General features: G+C 38.5%; 1 protein-coding gene across 1 annotated transcript; it reads left to right on the forward strand.

Annotated features, from left to right (window-relative positions):
- Positions 1-9,324: 9,324 nt before the first annotated feature.
- Positions 9,325-10,290, forward strand: LOC112913207 (olfactory receptor-like protein OLF4). Its single transcript, XM_025989810.2, has one exon. The coding sequence runs from the start codon at positions 9,361-9,363 to the stop codon at positions 10,288-10,290; it is 930 nt and encodes a 309-aa protein (XP_025845595.2). The 5' UTR covers positions 9,325-9,360.
- The last annotated feature ends 7,804 nt before the right edge of the window (positions 10,291-18,094 follow it).

An 18,094-nucleotide genomic window follows, 5' to 3' on the forward strand; every position in this document is an offset into this window, starting at 1 on the left:
ACTGAATGAGGAAAAATTAGAGAGGAAGACAAACCATGAGAGACTTCTAACTCTGGGGAGACAAAAAGGTTGCATAAGGTGAGTAAGGTGGGGATGGGGTGGGCTAACTGATGACAAGTATTAAGCAAGGCACACCATAGGATGAGCACTTGGAATTATGCTACATGTTGGCAAATTGAATTTAAATAACATATTAAAAAGTAAATAAAATATATACAAAATAAAATATCCTTTCTACCTACTGTGGGCTTTTAATATATTAAAATTTCCCTTATCCAAGGGAAGCTGGTGATTGAATTGAGAGCCTTAAAATCAGTTCCCTCAAATAATTTTGTTGACTATGTCCATATGAGATTCCTCCTGCTGATGCAAAATATCCTCCCACTGGTTGCTTAAAGCAAACACGTACGTGCTCTTACAGTTCTGGAGTAGAAGCTTGGAAGGAGTCTCATTAAACTATTAGCAACATGTCTGCAAGGTTGGGTTACTTCTAGAGGCTCAAAGGAGGATCTATTTCCTTTCCAAGTCCAGTCTCTCTTGGTGGCCTCCTGCATTCCTGGGTTCATGACTCTACCTCCACCTTCAGGGCCAGCATGGGAGGATTTCCAAAGTCTCTCTGACACCAACTCTTTTGTCTCCCTCATCAACATATGGAGGACCATTGTGATTACCTGAGTCCCACCTGGACATCATAGGTAATCTTTAATCTTTTTGCCTTTTTTTAACATTTATTTTTTATTTTTTGTTTAATTTTTAAAAAGTATAATTAACATATAGTGTTTTATTAGTTTCAGAAGTACAATATGGTGGTTCAACAATTCTATACACTTCTTAATACTTATTAAGTGTATCCTTTTTTAAAGTTTTAATTTAAATTTCATTAGGTTGGGCACCCTGGGTGGCTCAGCGGTTTAGTGCCACCTTCTGCCCAGGTTGTGATCCTGGAGACCCAGGATCTCTGCCTCTCTCTCTCTCTCTCTCTCTCTCTGTGTCTCATGAATAAATAAATACAATCTTAAAAAAATAAATTTCATTAGGTTAACATACACCCTAATAGTAGTTTCAGGAGTACAATTTAGTTAATTCAACACTTCCATACATCAGCTTGGTGCTCAACATGGCAAGTGTGATCTTCAATCCTAATGCCTTTTTCACCCACATCTTAACCATTTATTTTAATTTTGATTTTATTTTATTTTTAAGTAGGCTCAATGCCTATCAAGGAGCCCAACATGGGGTTTGAACTCAAGATCTTGAGATGAAGACTGAGATGGGATCTGGAGCCAGAGGCTGGACTCACTGAGCCACACAGGTGCCTCTTAACCGGTTTGAAGTGCACAGTTCAGCAGGATTAAATACATTCACATTGTTATGCACCTGGCACCACCATCCATCTCCAGAACTCTTTTCATTATGTGAACTTGAAGCCCTATACCTAAATATATATAACTTTTAATTACCAAACTATTTTATAAATTTAGACAAAACAACAACTCTTACTTTATCTTAAAGCATTGAACTCTTAGCTGTTTTGGCAAAAGTGTCACGGAAGCCAAGGACCACAGTACTCCTGGATTTATGTCAAAGGAATACAGTTTTTCACCTTGTTGAAGGGGGGAGTAGCAATCTTCTGGAGATACCAGTGCTATGTCCCACTATGAGTCAATATTTGGGACACCCAAGGATCCTAGTATTGAAAAACACTTCACTGTTGGTGGGAATGTAAAGCTGGTGCAGCCATTCTGGAAAACAGTGTGGAGATTTCTCAAGAAATTAAAAATAGACCTACCCTATGACCCAGCAATTGGACTACTGGGAATTTATCCCAAAGATGCAGATGTAGTGAAACTGTGGGACACCTGCACCTCAATGTTCATAGTAGCAATGTCCACAATACCCAAACTGTGGAAGAAATACGATGTCCTTCAACAGATGAATGGATAAAGAAGATGTGATATGCTATCAGGGAAATAAAAATCAAAACCACAATGAGATACCACCTCACACCAGTGAGAATGGGGAAAATTAACAAGATAGGAATCAACAAATGTTGGAGAGGATGTGGAGAAAGGGGAACCCTCTTGCACTGTTGGTGAGAATGTGAACTGGTACAGCCACTCTGGAAAACTGTGTGGAGGTTCCTCAAAGAGTTGAAAATAGATGTGCCAGCAATTGCGCTGCTGGGGATTTACCCCAAAGATACAGATGCAGTGACATGCCGGGACACCTGCACCCGGATGTTTATAGCAGCAATGTCCACAATAGCCAAACTGTGGAAGGAGCCTCGGTGTCCATTGAAAGATGAATGGATAAAGATGTGGTCTATGCTCCTAACTCTGGGAAATGAACTACGGGTGGTGGAAGGGGAGGAGGGCGGGGGGTGGGGGTGAATGGGTGATGGGCAATGAGGGAGGCACTTGACGGGATGAGCACTGGGTGTTATTCTGTATGTTGGTAAATTGAACACCAATAAAAAATAAATTTATTATAAAAAAAGATGTGGTCTATGTATACAATGGAATATTACTCAGCCATTAGAAACGATGAATACCCACCAGTTGCTTCAACATGGATGGAACTGGAGGGTATTATGCTGAGTGAAGCAAGTCAATCGGAGAAAGACAAACATATGATTTCATTCATATGAGGAATATAAAAAACAGAGAAAGGGATTACAGGGGAAAGGAGAGAAAATGAGTGGGAAATATCAGAGAGGGAGACAAAATATGAGAGATTCCTAACTCTGGGAAAAGAACAAGGGGTAGTAGAAGGGGAAGTGGGCGGGGGGATGGGGTAACTGGGTGACAAGCACCTAGGGGCGCACTTGACAGGATGAGCACTGGGTGTTATTCTATATGTTGGCAAATCAAACTCCAATAAAAATATACCAAAAAAAGGTGTGAGATATGTATATCTCATATGGAATATTACTCAGCCATCAGGAAGGGTGAATACATACATTTACATTGACCTGGTTGGAACTGGAGGGTATAAGGTTAAGTAAAATAAGTCATTCAGAGAAAGACAATTATCATATGGCTTCATTTAGATGTGTAAGATAAGAAATAGTGAAAGGGACCATAAAGGAAATGAGGAGAACTGAGTGGGGAAAAATTAGAGAGGAAGACAAGCCATGAGAGACTCCTAACTCTGGGAAACAAACAATGGATTGCAGAAGGGGAGGGGAGTGGGCAGATGGGGTGACTGGGTGTTGGGCACTAAGGAGGGTATGTGATGGGATGAGCATTGGGTGTTATACTATATTTTGGCAAAATGAATTTTATTTAAAAAATTAATAAATTAAAAAAAAACCCTGTTTACTATTAGATTTGGAGAAATCTAACTCAGGGTTAGGATAAGGTGCTAGGAGATTAGTTCTGTGGGAGGCAGATGAGTTCAGGAAACAGTAAGAACTGGATTCACCTAACCTGTAAGCTGGTTTCTTGGGAACAGGAAACTGCTGGAAAAAATTCAACTCTCCAGAGCAATGTCCCATGTGGAATGACGTGCTCAGTGGTTGCAGAAATAGGAGGGAAAGATGCCTAAGGAGCAGACGGGAAGATGTAACTATCTCTCCTACTGTTGTCCCTTAGCAGGTGCAAACTTGGGCAGAATGGGACATGGGTATTTCTTCTGGAGTCCTAAGGCTGGCTAGGGGACTCCTGCTGTATTGTTGGAAAACAGAGCTTCGGTGTCTATCATCAACCATCAAGGGAGGAATTTGGACTTCCTCACAGAGACCCCCATGCAGGTGAGTCTGAAAACTCAGCAGGTAATGTAGGAAAGGCCCAGAGAGAATAGAAGGGTTAGAACATTTACCTGAAGTCACCTGAGAGACAGACCAGCCTAGGACATCACCATAGCTGTTGAGTTACTTAATGAATGAATCGACTTATTTATGATCCTAAAAAGAAAAGTAAACATTGAAATCAGCCTTGCAAGGGAGATTGTTGAGGATTAATTAGTGATGATGGCAGAGCAGTGATGGGTAGCAGAAAGTGGTCCCTGTAAGAGTAGAAAAGAAGTCCAAGATATTTGCTATTAAGAGGAATAGAGATATAAGGTATTAGCTACAAGGGATATGCAGTCAATTCAGGGCATTCCTTTTATTCTTTTAAGCCAGGGAAAATTTGAGTATGTTCCTACATTGATGAGAAAGACCCAAACCAATGGATCACGAGACATACATTTCACAGTGTCCTTTTTCATGCTGGGTATTCTAATCAATTATGTAACAAAATGTAATAGGTGAAAAGAGGTATACTCAAAAAGCTTTACATTGTGATTATTTTCTTACTGGTGAGAATGAGTATATTTGTGGTTTCTTAGATGTTTGCTTTCCCTATTGCAAATTGTCTGTGCTGATTCTGTGTTTTTGTTTGGTGGGGTGGAGTGTTTATATTTCTCTTGTTCATTATATTTTTTCAAACATAAGAATTGGACTTTCCCCATCAACTTTTCTGTTTGACCTTCAGTTGCTTTATGTATCTGTAGATGTATCAGAGAGTAGTAGGAAAGTTAACATATTTTGTGGGCTCAAACCTGTCATTTGGTCATATTATCCTCCCCCTTGTTGATTGTTTAAGTGTAGAAATTCTTCTGCATTATTTGGATTAATAAATCAATTTTATACATATTTCCAACCTGTCTTCACAGTTCTGTTATTACTTATTGTACCTTTTAACCTTTTATGATTAGATATTTCTCAAAATCATGTCTCCTGCAGCTATCATTTATAAGGTATTTAGTTTTTGACTAACATTCATCTTCTATTCCTAAGTAAATATGAATTAATATATCTCTATATGAAATGAAAGCATCACTTTAGATAATGCTTCCTACCTACTTTTTTGTTATATTCTTTTATTACCAAATTTTACATTTTTAAAACTAATCTGAATACCCAGCATGGGGTTCAAAGTCACACGTCCAGAAACAGGAGCCAACAGTCTACTGACTGAGCCAGCCAGGCCCTCCTGTTTCCAAGTCTTTAGCACTTTAACTTTGAATTAGTGATCCATGTGATGTTATTACATTAGTAATATTTTATGCCTCTCTACAAAGTCGGTTTGAGCTGGTCTGTGTTTCGGTCTATTTTTGAGACACCTCCATGCCTAAGCTAGTCTCACTCCTATTGCTCTCCTTTGTTCCATAAGCTCTGAGCTTCTTTTAAAACTTAACATTTCTAGGGGTACCTGAGTGGCTCAGTTGGTTTAGTGTCTGATTCTTGATCTCAGCTCAGGTCATGATCTCAGGGTCATGAGATGGAGCTCTGAGTCGGGCTCTGGGCTGATTGTGAGGCCTGGTTGAGTTTCTCCCTCTGACTCTCCCTCTGTCCTTCCCCCACCTAGCTTCTGTGCTCTCTCTTTCTCTAAAAAAATTTGTATATTTCTATATTATGCACACAAAAATTCATATACTTAAAAAAAGATTTTATTTATTTATTTGATAGAGAGAGAGCCAGATAGCATGAGCAGAGTGGAGGGGTAGAGGCGAGGGAGAAGTAGGCACTCCATTGTGTAGGGAGCCTGATGCTGGGCTGAATCCCAGGATCTGGAGCCCTGGATCATAACCTGAGTCAAAGGGAGATGCTTAACCAACTGAGCTATGAGGGCACCCCTATTCATACACTTTTATACAAATTCATGAATAGAATCTCGTGCACATTGTAAATAGTCTTTAACCCTGGTGCAGTCTATTTTTATAGTTTATCTCTTGCCTCCATCAACTAGTATAGTGCTAATTCATTATTTCAGTGATTGTAAAGTATTTCAGGGTGTGCTGTGTCATTTACATTGTTGGGGAATTTTCATATTCTTTCTCATTAAATTGCTATTTTATCAATTACACAAAAATATTTTGAGATTGAGTTAAAATGCTGCTTCTCCAGCAGAGGCAATTTTATCCTCCTGAGATCTTGAGCAATGTCCAGATGTATTTTAGGTTGTCAGATAAGAGAGCTCTCAATAGAGGCCAGGGATGCTCTAAATACCCTACAAAGCCCAGGACAAACTCTACCATAGAAACTGATCTGGGCCAGAATGTCAGTAGTGCTGAGACTGAGAAACCCTGAGGTAAAGAAGACATATCTATATTTTTAATACTTATAGTTTTTTTTAAAGATTATTTCCCCCAAATGTTATAGCACGTCACATTTTTGCTATGAAAATTAGAGTAGCACTCTGCTACCTGGTTAAAGTTCCAATTCCAATCGACGTGACAATTCTTTTTTTTAAAATAAATTTATTTTTTATTCGTGTTCAATTTGCCAACATACAGAATAACACCCAGTGCTCATCCCGTCAAGTGCCCACCTCAGTGCCCACCACCCAGTTGTCCCCACCCCCCACCCACCTCCACCCCTAGTTCGTTTCCCAGAGTTAGGAGTCCTTCATGTTCTGTCTCCCTTTCTGTTATTTCCCACTTATTTTTTTCTCCTTTCCCCTTTATTCTCTTTCACTATTATTTATATTCCCCAAATGAATGAGACCATATAATGTTTGTCCTTCTCCGATTGACTTATTTCACTCAGCATAATAGCCTCGACATGACAATTCTTGAAGTTTTTTGACAGACTAATAGGTGTAGAAGGGAGTTCTTGTTGTTTTCATAAACAATTAGTGGTTTCAGCAAAATTCATTATTTGGTCACCATTATGATTTGCCCATTACTATATGCTCATATATTCTGTTCTTGTTTTCTACAGGTGTCAGCATTTCAAATGATTTTTATAGATTGTTTCTTTATCGAATTCTATGGAGACAATGACCAAAAGGAATGTTTTAAATTCTATTATTTAATGTGTAACTTCTTCCTTCTCAGTTTCTTAATTAAATGGTTTTGCCTGCAGATTTTATTTTTTTATTTTTGTGGTTTTTTTTTTGTAATTTAAGGACTTTTGGCAGATGTTTTGTATATTTTAAAATTTATTTTTAATTAGTGTGTAATTGAAATGCAGTGTTCTATTAGTTTCAGGGGTACAATATAGTGATTCAACAATTGTATACATTACTCAGTGCTCATCATGATAAGTGTACTTTTCATCCCCTTCACCTCAATCACCCATCTCTTCATCTACCTCCCCTCTTAAACCAGTGGTTTGTTCTCTATATTGAAGTTATGTTTTTTCCTTTTTCTCTCTTTTCCTTGTTCATTTGTTTCTTAAATTCCATATATGAGTAAAATCATATGATATTTATCTTTCTTTGATTTCACTTAGCATTGTATTCTCTAGATGCATCCATGTTGTTGCAAATGGTAGGGTCTTATTTGTACCTGTTTATATCCTGTATCTACTCCCTCTCCTCCTACCCTCTGGCAACAACCAGTTTTTTCTGTCTGTTTGCTTGTTCATTTATTCTGTGTTTTCAATGAGACAACTGCCTCCATGTCTTGGCTATTGCAAACAATGCCGCAAAACGTGGGGTGCCTATATATTTCCAGTTAGTGTTTTTGTCTTCTTTGGTTAAATACCCAGTAGTGGAATTAATTGATCCTGTGGTATTTCTATTTTTAATTTTTTGAGGAACCTCCATACAGTCTCCACAGTAGCTTCACCAGTTTTCATTCCCACCAACAGTGCACAAGAGTACTCTCTTTTCCACATTCTCACCAACACTTGTCATTCATTTCTTGTCTCTTTATCCTAACCTAATGTTTGTCCTTCTCCGATTGACTTATTTCACTCAGCATAATACCCTCCAGCTCCATCCACGTCAAAGCAAATGGTGGGTATTTGTCGTTTCTAATGGCTGAGTAATATTCCATTGTATACATAAACCACATCTTCACCATTCATCTTTCAATGGACATCGAGGCTCCTTCCACAGTTTGGCTATTGTGGACATTGCTGCTAGAAACATCGGGGTGCAGGTGTCCCAGCGTTTCATTGCATCTGTATCTTTGGCGTAAATCCCCAGCAGTGCAATTGCTGGGTCGTAGGGCAGATCTATTTTTAGCTCTTTGAGGAACCTCCACAAAGTTTTCCAGAGTGGCTGTACCAGTTCACATTCCCACCAACAGTGCAGGAGGGTTCCCCTTTCTCCACATCCTCTCCAACATTTGTTGTTTCTTGCCTTGTTAATTTTCCTCATTCTCACTGGTGTGAGGTGGTATCTCATTGTGGTTTTGATTTTATACTAACCATTCTAATTAGTGTGAGGTGATAGTCTTATTTTTTGGAAGTCACATAAATGGAATTATTTTATTTCCTATTTTATTTTCTTCTCAGATTGTTCATTCTTTTTATGTAGAAATGCAACTGGTAGTTTGAGGGTTGGCTCTATATGCAGTTACTTGGCTGAATTGATTTATTAGTTCTGTCAGTGTTTTTGTGGGATTTTTAGGATTTTCTTTTTTTTTTTTTTTTTGTGCGTGCTGCAGAAATCTTTCATTGTCTCACTTTGTGACCTTTTTTTTTTAATTAATTTTTATTGGTGTTCAATTTACCAACATACAAAAAAACACCCAGTGCTCATCCCGTCAAGTGTCCACCTCAGTGCCCGTCACCCATTCCCCTCCAACACCCGCCCTCCTCCCCCTCCACCACCCCTAGTTCGCTTCCCCGAGCTAGGAGTCTTTATGTTCTGTCTCCCTTCCTGATATTTCCCAACATTTCTTCTCCCTTCCTTTATATTCCCTTTCACTATTATTCATATTCCCCAAATGAATGAGAACATACACTGTTTGTCCTTCTCCGATTGACTTATTTCACTCAGCATAATACCCTCCAGTTCCATCCACGTTGAAGCAAATGGTGGGTATTTGTCGTTTCTAATTGCTGAGTAATATTCCATTGTATACATAAACCACATCTTCTTTATCCATTCATCTTTCGATGGACACCGAGGCTCCTTCCACAGTTTGGCTATTGTGGCCATTGCTGATAGAAACATCGGGGTGCAGGTGTCCCGACGTTTCATTGCATCTGAATCTTTGGGGTAAATCCCCAACATTCTACACATAAGATCACACTGCATGCATAGTTGATTTTTCCTTTCCAGTTTGGTTGACTTTTATTTCATTTTCTTTCTTTAATTGCCTGGCTAAAAAAAAAAATAATTGCCTGGCTAGAACCACCAGTGTTATGTTGAGTAGAAGTTTGTGAAATCAGATGGGGTGTTCCTAATCATACGGGAAAAATGCTCATTGAGTGTCATGCTTGCTATGAGATTTTCATGAACAGCTTTATGTTGAGATAGTTTCCTTCTATTCCTAGTTCTTAGTGTTTTACCATGTTCTATACACAAATATAAAGATTAATTTCTTGATGCAGAACATAAACAATAATGTATCTCTCAATTAGTAACGAATAATTGTGTCATGTTGTTTTTCTCTTATTTTGGTAGTCCTGTCCACTACATGGAACCAGAGAATGATACACAAATTTCAGAATTTCTTCTTCTGGGATTTTCAGAGGAACCAGAATTGCAGCCCTTCCTCTTTGGACTGTTCCTGTTAATGTACTTGGTCACCATACTTGGGAACCTGCTCATCATCCTGGCTGTCAGCTATGACACCCACCTCCACACCCCCATGTACTTCTTCCTTGCCAACCTGTCCTTTGTAGACATCTGTTTCACCTCCACTACACTCCCCAAAATGCTGGTAAATATACAAACACAAAGAAAAGTCATAATTTATGAAAGCTGCATTATGCAGATGTACTTTTTCTTACTTTTTGCTGGTTTGGACAACTTTCTTCTGAGTGTTATGGCCTATGACCGATTTGTGGCCATCTGTCACCCCCTGCACTACATGGTCACCATGAACCCCCAGCTCTGTGGACTGCTGGTTCTGGTGTCCTGGATCATGAGTGCCCTGCATTCTTTGTTACAAACATTGATGGTGTTGCGGTTGTCCTTCCATACAGAGGTGGAAATCCCCCACTTTTTCTGTGAACTCAATCAGATGATCCAACTTGCCTGTTCTGACACCTTTCTTAATAACATGGTGTTGTACTTTGCAGCTATGCTGCTGGCTGGTATCCCCATGGCTGGGGTCCTCTACTCTTATTGTAAGATAGTTTCCTCTATACGTAGAATCTCATCAGCTCAGGGCAAGCATAAAGCATTTTCCACCTGTGCATCACATCTTTCAGTTGTCTCTTTATTTTATTGTACGAGCTTAGGTGTGTACCTTAGCTCTGCAGCTACCCAGAGCTCCCACTCAAGTGCAGTAGCCTCAGTGATGTACACGGTGGTCACACCCATGCTGAATCCCTTCATTTACAGCCTGAGGAACAAAGATATAAAGGAGGCGCTAAGTGTGTTTTTCAGAGGGAAGACATAAAAAGGCTATTTTCCAACAAGTATCTGTGATTGCAGGCTTAATGCCTGATAGCCAGAAATTGTGATTCTTTATGAAATCATGAAAGAAGAACTTAATCCCTCTATTTTTTCCTGGAGTTTCAATTTTTCTAAATTTCAACTGCATTATCAAATTATTTTTTTAAGATTTTAATTTATTTATTCATGAGAGACACACAGAGAGAAGCAGAGAGAGAAGCAGGCTCCATGCAGGAAGCCTGTTGGTGGGACTTGATCCCAGAACTCCGGGATCATGCCCTGAGCCAAAGGTAGATGCTCAACCGCTAAGCCACGCAGGCATCCCCTGCGCTATCAAATTTAACTAAGTAAGTCCCTTTGTTGTTCTTTCTGGTCCTTTTGATAGTCAACGATTTTCCTTTTTTTTTCTTTTCTACCAAAGTGAGTCCCAACCTTCAGTAAGAAACAATTTTGAGATTCCCATTTGCCTTATATAGTGATGAATTGTCCTAATTTTACGAAATAAACTACACTGGTAACTGAGGCCATTTTTATAATTTTATTGTAGAGGAAATCTGAGATCACAGCTTTCACTCTGTGTCTGTCATTCCCTTCTACATTACTACCTTAAATGCTCTTCTTGATAAAATACACTTTAACCTGCTAGTTTGTTTTTAGCTAGTTATGGGGCTTTATGATACTCATTAAGATCATATTCCTTCATTAGCTCAGTATCCAGAGTATCCCTGGCACAGAATAGTAAGGCCAAAATTGCTTACGAAAAACACCCTCTAAGTATAATCTATAAAAAAGACAAATCTGCATAAACCAATTGGTTAAACAAGGGCTTGGCATGGAAGACATGAAATAGGATGAAGTAAAATTTTCTAGCATACCATATTTTATTGTGGAAAATGTGTTTTGATGATGAACATACACTCCTTAAAGTGTGGGATATTTGGTGTTCATGTTAAAGAGTTTTATTAATTGGGGCAGCCCCGGTGGCCCAGTGGTTTAGCACTGCCTTAGGCCTGGGACATGATCCTGAAGACCTCGGATCAAGTCCCATGTCGAGCTCCCTGCATGGAGCCTGCTTCTCCCTCTGCCTGTGTCTCTGCCTCTCTCTCTCTCTGTGTCTGTCATGAATAAATAAATAAAATCTTTAAAAAAGAGTTTTATTAATTGAAGAATTTTGTGGCAGGTTTTGTATTATTTAATTGGATGATTTTGCTGTTTCTCTTTGAAAATTTCTAATATTACTCCTTCCATTGCTCTAAACTTAATATCTCCCCCTTTAAAAATATTGCCATAAATGTTACAGTGTGAGTGAACCATTTGTGTTTTCACTCTCATTAATATGTTTCATTCCTTATGCCCTAAACTCTCTTCTATCCTGTGAGTGCAAGCTAACTCAGACAAGACTGGAATTCCAGCCCAGTAATGCTCTGAGACTGGAAACATGTGACTGAGGTTCCCACAAGTTATTTCTGTACCAGTTACCTGGAAGGGAATCTCAATCGTAGTCACTTTTTAGTACAGTTACCTGAAATAAATGTGAATAACCAGGCCATTATGAATACTGCTTTCAAATATCAGAACAAATATCAAAAATAAGAAGCAGTAGATTATTCTTAATATTCTCAGTTCTGTTTACATTGATTATTGTATCAGCTGTTGCTGCTGAAGAAGCTATGCCAGAGGTAAAAGATATAAGATTATGATTCTTTTAAAATTGCATGGTGGCCTATGTTGGGAAAATGTTCTAGTCTCTGCTGGCCTTCTCACGAGGCTATGGTCAGCTGTGGGTCAGCTGGAAGTACTCTGTTAATCCTGGCTGTGTTCTCACATTTGGAGGCTTGCTGGTGGTAGGCTGGTCTAAATTGGTCCATGTTAGAGCAGCTGAGCTCTGCTTCACTTGTTTTCTCCTCCTACAGTAAGCTAGCCTGGATTTGTATATATGGCAGAGGCCAGGTTACAAGACAGCAGCAGAAACACACCAAAGTCCCTTGAAGCACACTGTCATTTTCATTGTACACTTTTAGCAAAGGCAAATAAACCACTAATTTCAGGTCAGATTCAAAGTGGGAGAATAATCTCCATCTCTCAATGGGAGGAGCTTCACAGTCACATTGTAAAGTACATGAATACAGAGAGAAGTGAATTGGGGACATCTCTGCAAAAGGTCTACCACAAGTGTAATGTTCAATTCAATCAAGTTTTATTGGTGCGGGACACAAAATCAACAACAAAACAATACAGTACAGTACAAAGTAGTGATTCAATAATTCTACACATGACTCAGTGCTCATCCTGGTGAGTGTGTTCTTAAGGGTTGAGTCTGCAGGATTTTCTATATTTAGTTCATCTCATCTTTAAATAAATAATTTTACTTCTTTCTTTCTATTTAGATGGATTTTATTCTTTATCTTGCCTGATTGCTCCAGCTAGGACGTGCAGTATTATGTCGAATAGGAGTGGTGGGAGTGGACACCCTTGTCTTGCTCCTGATGGCAAAGGAAAAGTTTTCTAACCTTTCTAACCTTTCTATTGTGAGTTTGACATGTATAGTCCTCTTTTAAGTTGAGGTATATTCCTTTTACAATCAGTTTGTTGAAGGTTTGTTGTTGTTGTTGTTGATTGTTGTTTGTTTATCATGAAAGTATATTGTGTTTTGTCAAAAGTTTTTTCTGTATCTATTGAGATGATCATAATATTGTTATATTTTGTTCTCTTAATGGGTTGTATCACATTTATTGATTTGTTTATGCTGAGCCTTCCTCAGATCTCAGGGATAAATTGCACCTGATCATGGCATATAATCCCTTCAGTGTGCTGTGTCATTCAGCTAGCTAATAGCTTTTTGAAAAACATTGTATCTATATTCATCAGGGATATTGGATATTTGTACTGACCTTTTCTGACTGTGCTATCAGTGTAATGCTGGCCTTGTAAAATGAGGCTGAAAATATGGCCCCCTCTGTATATTTCTGGAAGAGTTTGAGAAGGATTTTTATTAATTCTTCTTAAAAGTTTAGTAGAGTTCACCTGGGAAGTTCTCTGGTCCTGGGGTTTACTTTGATGGGAGACTTTTGATTGCTGTCTTAATGGCCTTAGTCATCACTGGTTTGTTCATATTTATGTTTCTTCTTGATTTAGGCCTGGTGGTTTATAAGTTTATAAGGATTTATCCATGTCCAATTTGTTGGAGGGATATTGGTCATAGTGCTCTCCTAGGATTCTTGTCTTTCTATGATATTTGTCATAAGGTATATGTTTCCTGCATTTTAATTTTTTATTTTAACAATTTTTTGAAAAAGTTATTTATTTATGTATGTATTTATTTATTTAGGAGAAAGAGAGAGAATGAGTGAGAGGCAGAGAGAGAGAAGGGGGAAGGTGCTGAAGGAGAAAGACAAGCTGACTCTGCAGTGAGCATGGAGCCTAAACGGGGCCCTGAGATCATGACCTGAGCTGAAACCAAGAGTCAGATGCTTTTCCAACTAAGCCACCCAGGTGTCCTGCTACTGATTTCATTTATTTGGATCTTCTCCCCCACCCCTTTTCTTTGGTTTACTCAAGGTTTGTTAATTTTGCTTAGCTTTTCAGATAATTGGCTCCTAGCTTTGTTAATCTTTTCTATTGTTTTTCTGGTCCATATATCATTTATGTTTGCTCTGATATTTATTTCTTTTCCTCTCCTGCTTTGGCCTCAGTTTATTCTTCTCTTTGTAGGTCTTTAAATCATAAAGTGAGGTTATTTACTTAGCCTCATTTGTTTTTCTTAATGTAGGCATTTATTACTATAAACTTGCCTCTTAGAGCTGCTTTTGCAACATCCCATAAGTTTTGATAGGCCGTATTTCCATCTTCATTTAACTGAAGACTTTCAAATTTCCTTTTTGGTTTCTTCTTTCACCCACTGACTGTTCATGATTGGGTGGTTTAATTCCAAGGTAATTGTGAATATCTCAGGTATGTGTACTCTTACATTCATTGCAGCATTATTTACAATAGCCAAGACAAGGAAACATTGTCAGATGAATTAATAATAATGGCATATTCATAGAGTGGAATTCAACAAATAAAAAAGGAAGACATCTTTTCTTTTCCTTTCTAAAACATGAATGGACTCCAAGGGCATTATACCAAGTGAATTAATCAGAGAAAGAAAGATGAATCATGCATGGTTTAACTTATATGTAAATACAAGAACCTGAACTCACAGAAATAGAGGGTAGGTTGATGTTTGCCTGTGGCTTGGGTTTGGGGAAATGAAAAGATGCTGGTGAAATCCTACAAACCTTCAGTTATAAGATGAATGTATATTGGGAACATCATTACAACATGGTCATTTTGATAAGTCAAATATATTGTGTTGTATACTTGCATGTTGCTAACAGAGTACAGAGTAAATGTTCTTACACAAAAAAGAAATGGTAACTATGTGAAGTAATGGATGTATTCACTAACCTATTGTGGTGATCTCTTCACAAGTATAGGTATATGAAATCATCGGTTATAATTTTATATGTTGATTTCATTTCAATAAAACTGGAAAGAAGAAGAAAAAATATTCCTATGTCTCTGTCTTCTATTTGAATTTCAAATTTCCCCATTAAAAAAACAAACAAACCCACAGTACCAGGATGAAAATGAAATGTTTATGTATATGTCACTGGGAAGATCAATCAACAGGAAAGAGTATCTACATAAGAATATCATGTAGGTAGCATCAGTGATACAACAGTTTATTTATTTATTTATTTATTTATTTATTTATTTATTTATTATTTCAATAGTTCTTAGCTCCATCAACCAGTAAGTTAGATATGAAGTCCCTGGTCTCTATGAGGTATCTGGAAAGAAAATCTTTTCTTAGACTAGGAATGGTATTCTACAGACAAGATAAGGAGGCTATATTTACATGTGGAAGAAAGCCTGTCCCTGTGGAGTAGAATTTCCATAACATCCCTATGTCATAAACTCAGTCACTGTGTTCCACTGCTGAAAGTAGAAGTAAAAAAAAAACTTTTTTAAAAAAAGATTTTATTTATTTATTTATGTATTTTTTCTTCTGAATTAAAAAAAAATTTATCGGAGTTCAATTTGCCAACATATAGCATATCACCCAGTGCTCATCCCGCCAAGTGCCCCCCTCAGTGCCCATTACCCAGTCACCTCAGGGCCCCACCCACCTCCTCTTCCACTACCCATTGTTCATTTCCCAGAGTTAGGTGTCTCTCATGTTTTGTCACCCTCACTGATATTTTCACTCATTTTCTCTCCTTTCCCTTTATTCCCCTTCACTAATTTTTATATTCCCTTAATGAATGAGACCATATAATGTTTGTGCTTTTCCGATTGACTTATTTCACTCAGCATAATACCCTCTAGGTCCCTCCATGTCAAAGCAAATGGTGGGTATTTGTTGTTTCTAATGGCTGAGTAATATTCCATTGTATACATAAACCACATCCTCTTTATCCATTCATCTTTCGATGGACACTGAGGCTCCTTCCACAGTTTGGCTATTGTGGACATTGTTGCTATAAACATCGGGGTGCAGGTGTCCCGGCGTTTCACTGCATCTGTATCTTTGGGGTAAATACCTAACAGGGCAATTGCTGGGTCATAGGGCAGATCTATTTTTCACTCTGAGGAATCTTCACACAGTTTTCCAGAGTGGCTGCACCAGTTCACATTCCCACCAACAGTGCAGGAGGGTACCTGTTTCTCGACATTCCTCTCCAACATTTGTGATTTTCTGCCTTGTTAAATTTCCCCATTCTCACTGGTGTGAGGTGGTATTTCATTGTGGTTTTGATTTGTATTTCCTTGATGGCAAGTGATGCGGAGCATTTTTCTCATGTGCTTGTTGGCCATGTCTATGTCTTCCTCTGTGACATGTCTTCCTCTGTTCATGTCTTTTGTGATAGGGATTGATTTAAAAGTGTAAATTGCCCTGGGTAACATTAACATTTTCACAATGTTAATTCTCCCAATCCATGAGAATGGAATGTTTTTCCATCTCTTTGTGTCTTTCTCAATTTCTTTCAGAAGTGTTCTGTAGTTTTTCGGGTATAGATCCTTTACCTCTTTGGTTAGGTTTATTCCTAGGTATCTTATGCTTTTCAGTGCAATTGTAAATGGGATTGACTCATTAATTTTTCTTTCTTCCATCTCATTGTTAGTGGATAGAAATGCCATTGACTTCTGGGCATTGATTTTGTATCCTGCAACACTGCCAAATTGCTGTATGAGTTCTAGCAATCTTGGGGTGGAGTCTTTTGGGTTTTCTATGTGCAGTATCATGTCATCTGTGAAGAGGGAGAGTTTGACTTTTTCTTTGCCAATTTGAATGCCTTTTATTTCTTTTTTTTCCCTCTGATTGCTGAGGCTAAGACTTCTAGTACTATGTTGAATAGCAGTGGTGAGAGTGGACATCCCTGTCTTGTTCCTGATCTTAGCGGAAAGGCTCCCAGTGCTTCCCCATTGAGAATGATATTTGCTGTGGGCTTTTTTGTAGATGGCTTTGAAGATTCTGAGGAATGTTCCCTTTATCCCTACACTGTCAAGAGTTTTGATCAGGAATGGATGCTGTATTTTGTCAAATGCGTTCTCTGCATCTATTGAGAGGCTCATATGGTTCTTTTTTTTCTCTTGCTGATATGATCTATCACATTGATTGCTTTACAAGTGTTGAACTATCCTTGCATCCTGGGGATAAATCCCACTTGGTCATGGTGAATAACCTTCTTAATGTACTGTCGGATCCTATTGACTAGTGTCTTGTTGAGAATTTTTGCATCCATGTTCATCAGGGATATTGGTCTATAATTCTCCTTTTTGGTGGGGTCTTTGGTTTTGGAATTAAGGTGAAGCTGGCCTCATAGAATGAGTTTGGAAGTATTCCTTCTTTTTTTTATCTTTCCGAACAGCTTTAGTAAAATAGGTATGGTTTCTTCTTTAAACGTTTTATAGAATTCCCCTGGCAAAAGACATGAAAAGAAATCTCACAGAGGAAGACATAGACATGGCCAACAGGCACATGAGAAAATCACTTGCCATCAGGGAAATACAAATCAAAACCACGATGAGTTAACACCTCACACCAGTGAGAATGGGGAAAATTAACAAGGCAGGAAGCCACAAATGTTGGAGAGGATGCGGAGAAAAGGGAACCCTCTTACACTGTTGGTGGGAATGTGAACTGGTGCAGCCACTCTGGAAAACTGCATGGAGGTTCCTCAAAGAGTTAAAAATAGCTCTGCCCTACAACCCAGCAATTGCAATGTTAGGGATTTACCCCAAAGATTCAGATGCAATGAAACGCCGAGACACATGCACCCCGATGTTTATAGCAGCAATGTCCACAATAGCCAAACTGTGGAAGGAGCCTCGGTGTCCATCGAAAGATGAATGGATAAAGAAGATGTGGTTTATGCATACAAAGGAATATTACTCAGCCATTAGAAATGACAAATACCCACCATTTGCTTCAATGTGGATGGAACTGGAGGGTATTATGCTGAGTGAAGTAAGTCAATCGATGAAGGACAAACATTATATGTTCTCATTAATTTGGGGAATATAAATAATAGTGAAAGGGAATATAAGGGAAGGGAGAAGAAATGTGTGGGAAACATCAGAAAGGGAGACAGAGCATAAAGACTCCTAACTCTGGGAAACGACCTAGGGGTGGTGGAAGGGGAGGAGGGCGGGGGGTGGGGAAGAAAGGGTGATGGGCACTGAGGTGGGCACTTGACGGGATGAGCACTGGGTGTTATTCTGTATGTTGGCAAATTGAACACCAATAAAAAATAAATTTA

Source organism: Vulpes vulpes, chromosome 9, assembly GCF_048418805.1.
Source record: "Vulpes vulpes isolate BD-2025 chromosome 9, VulVul3, whole genome shotgun sequence".
In the NCBI taxonomy this organism is placed as follows: Eukaryota; Metazoa; Chordata; class Mammalia; order Carnivora; family Canidae; genus Vulpes; species Vulpes vulpes.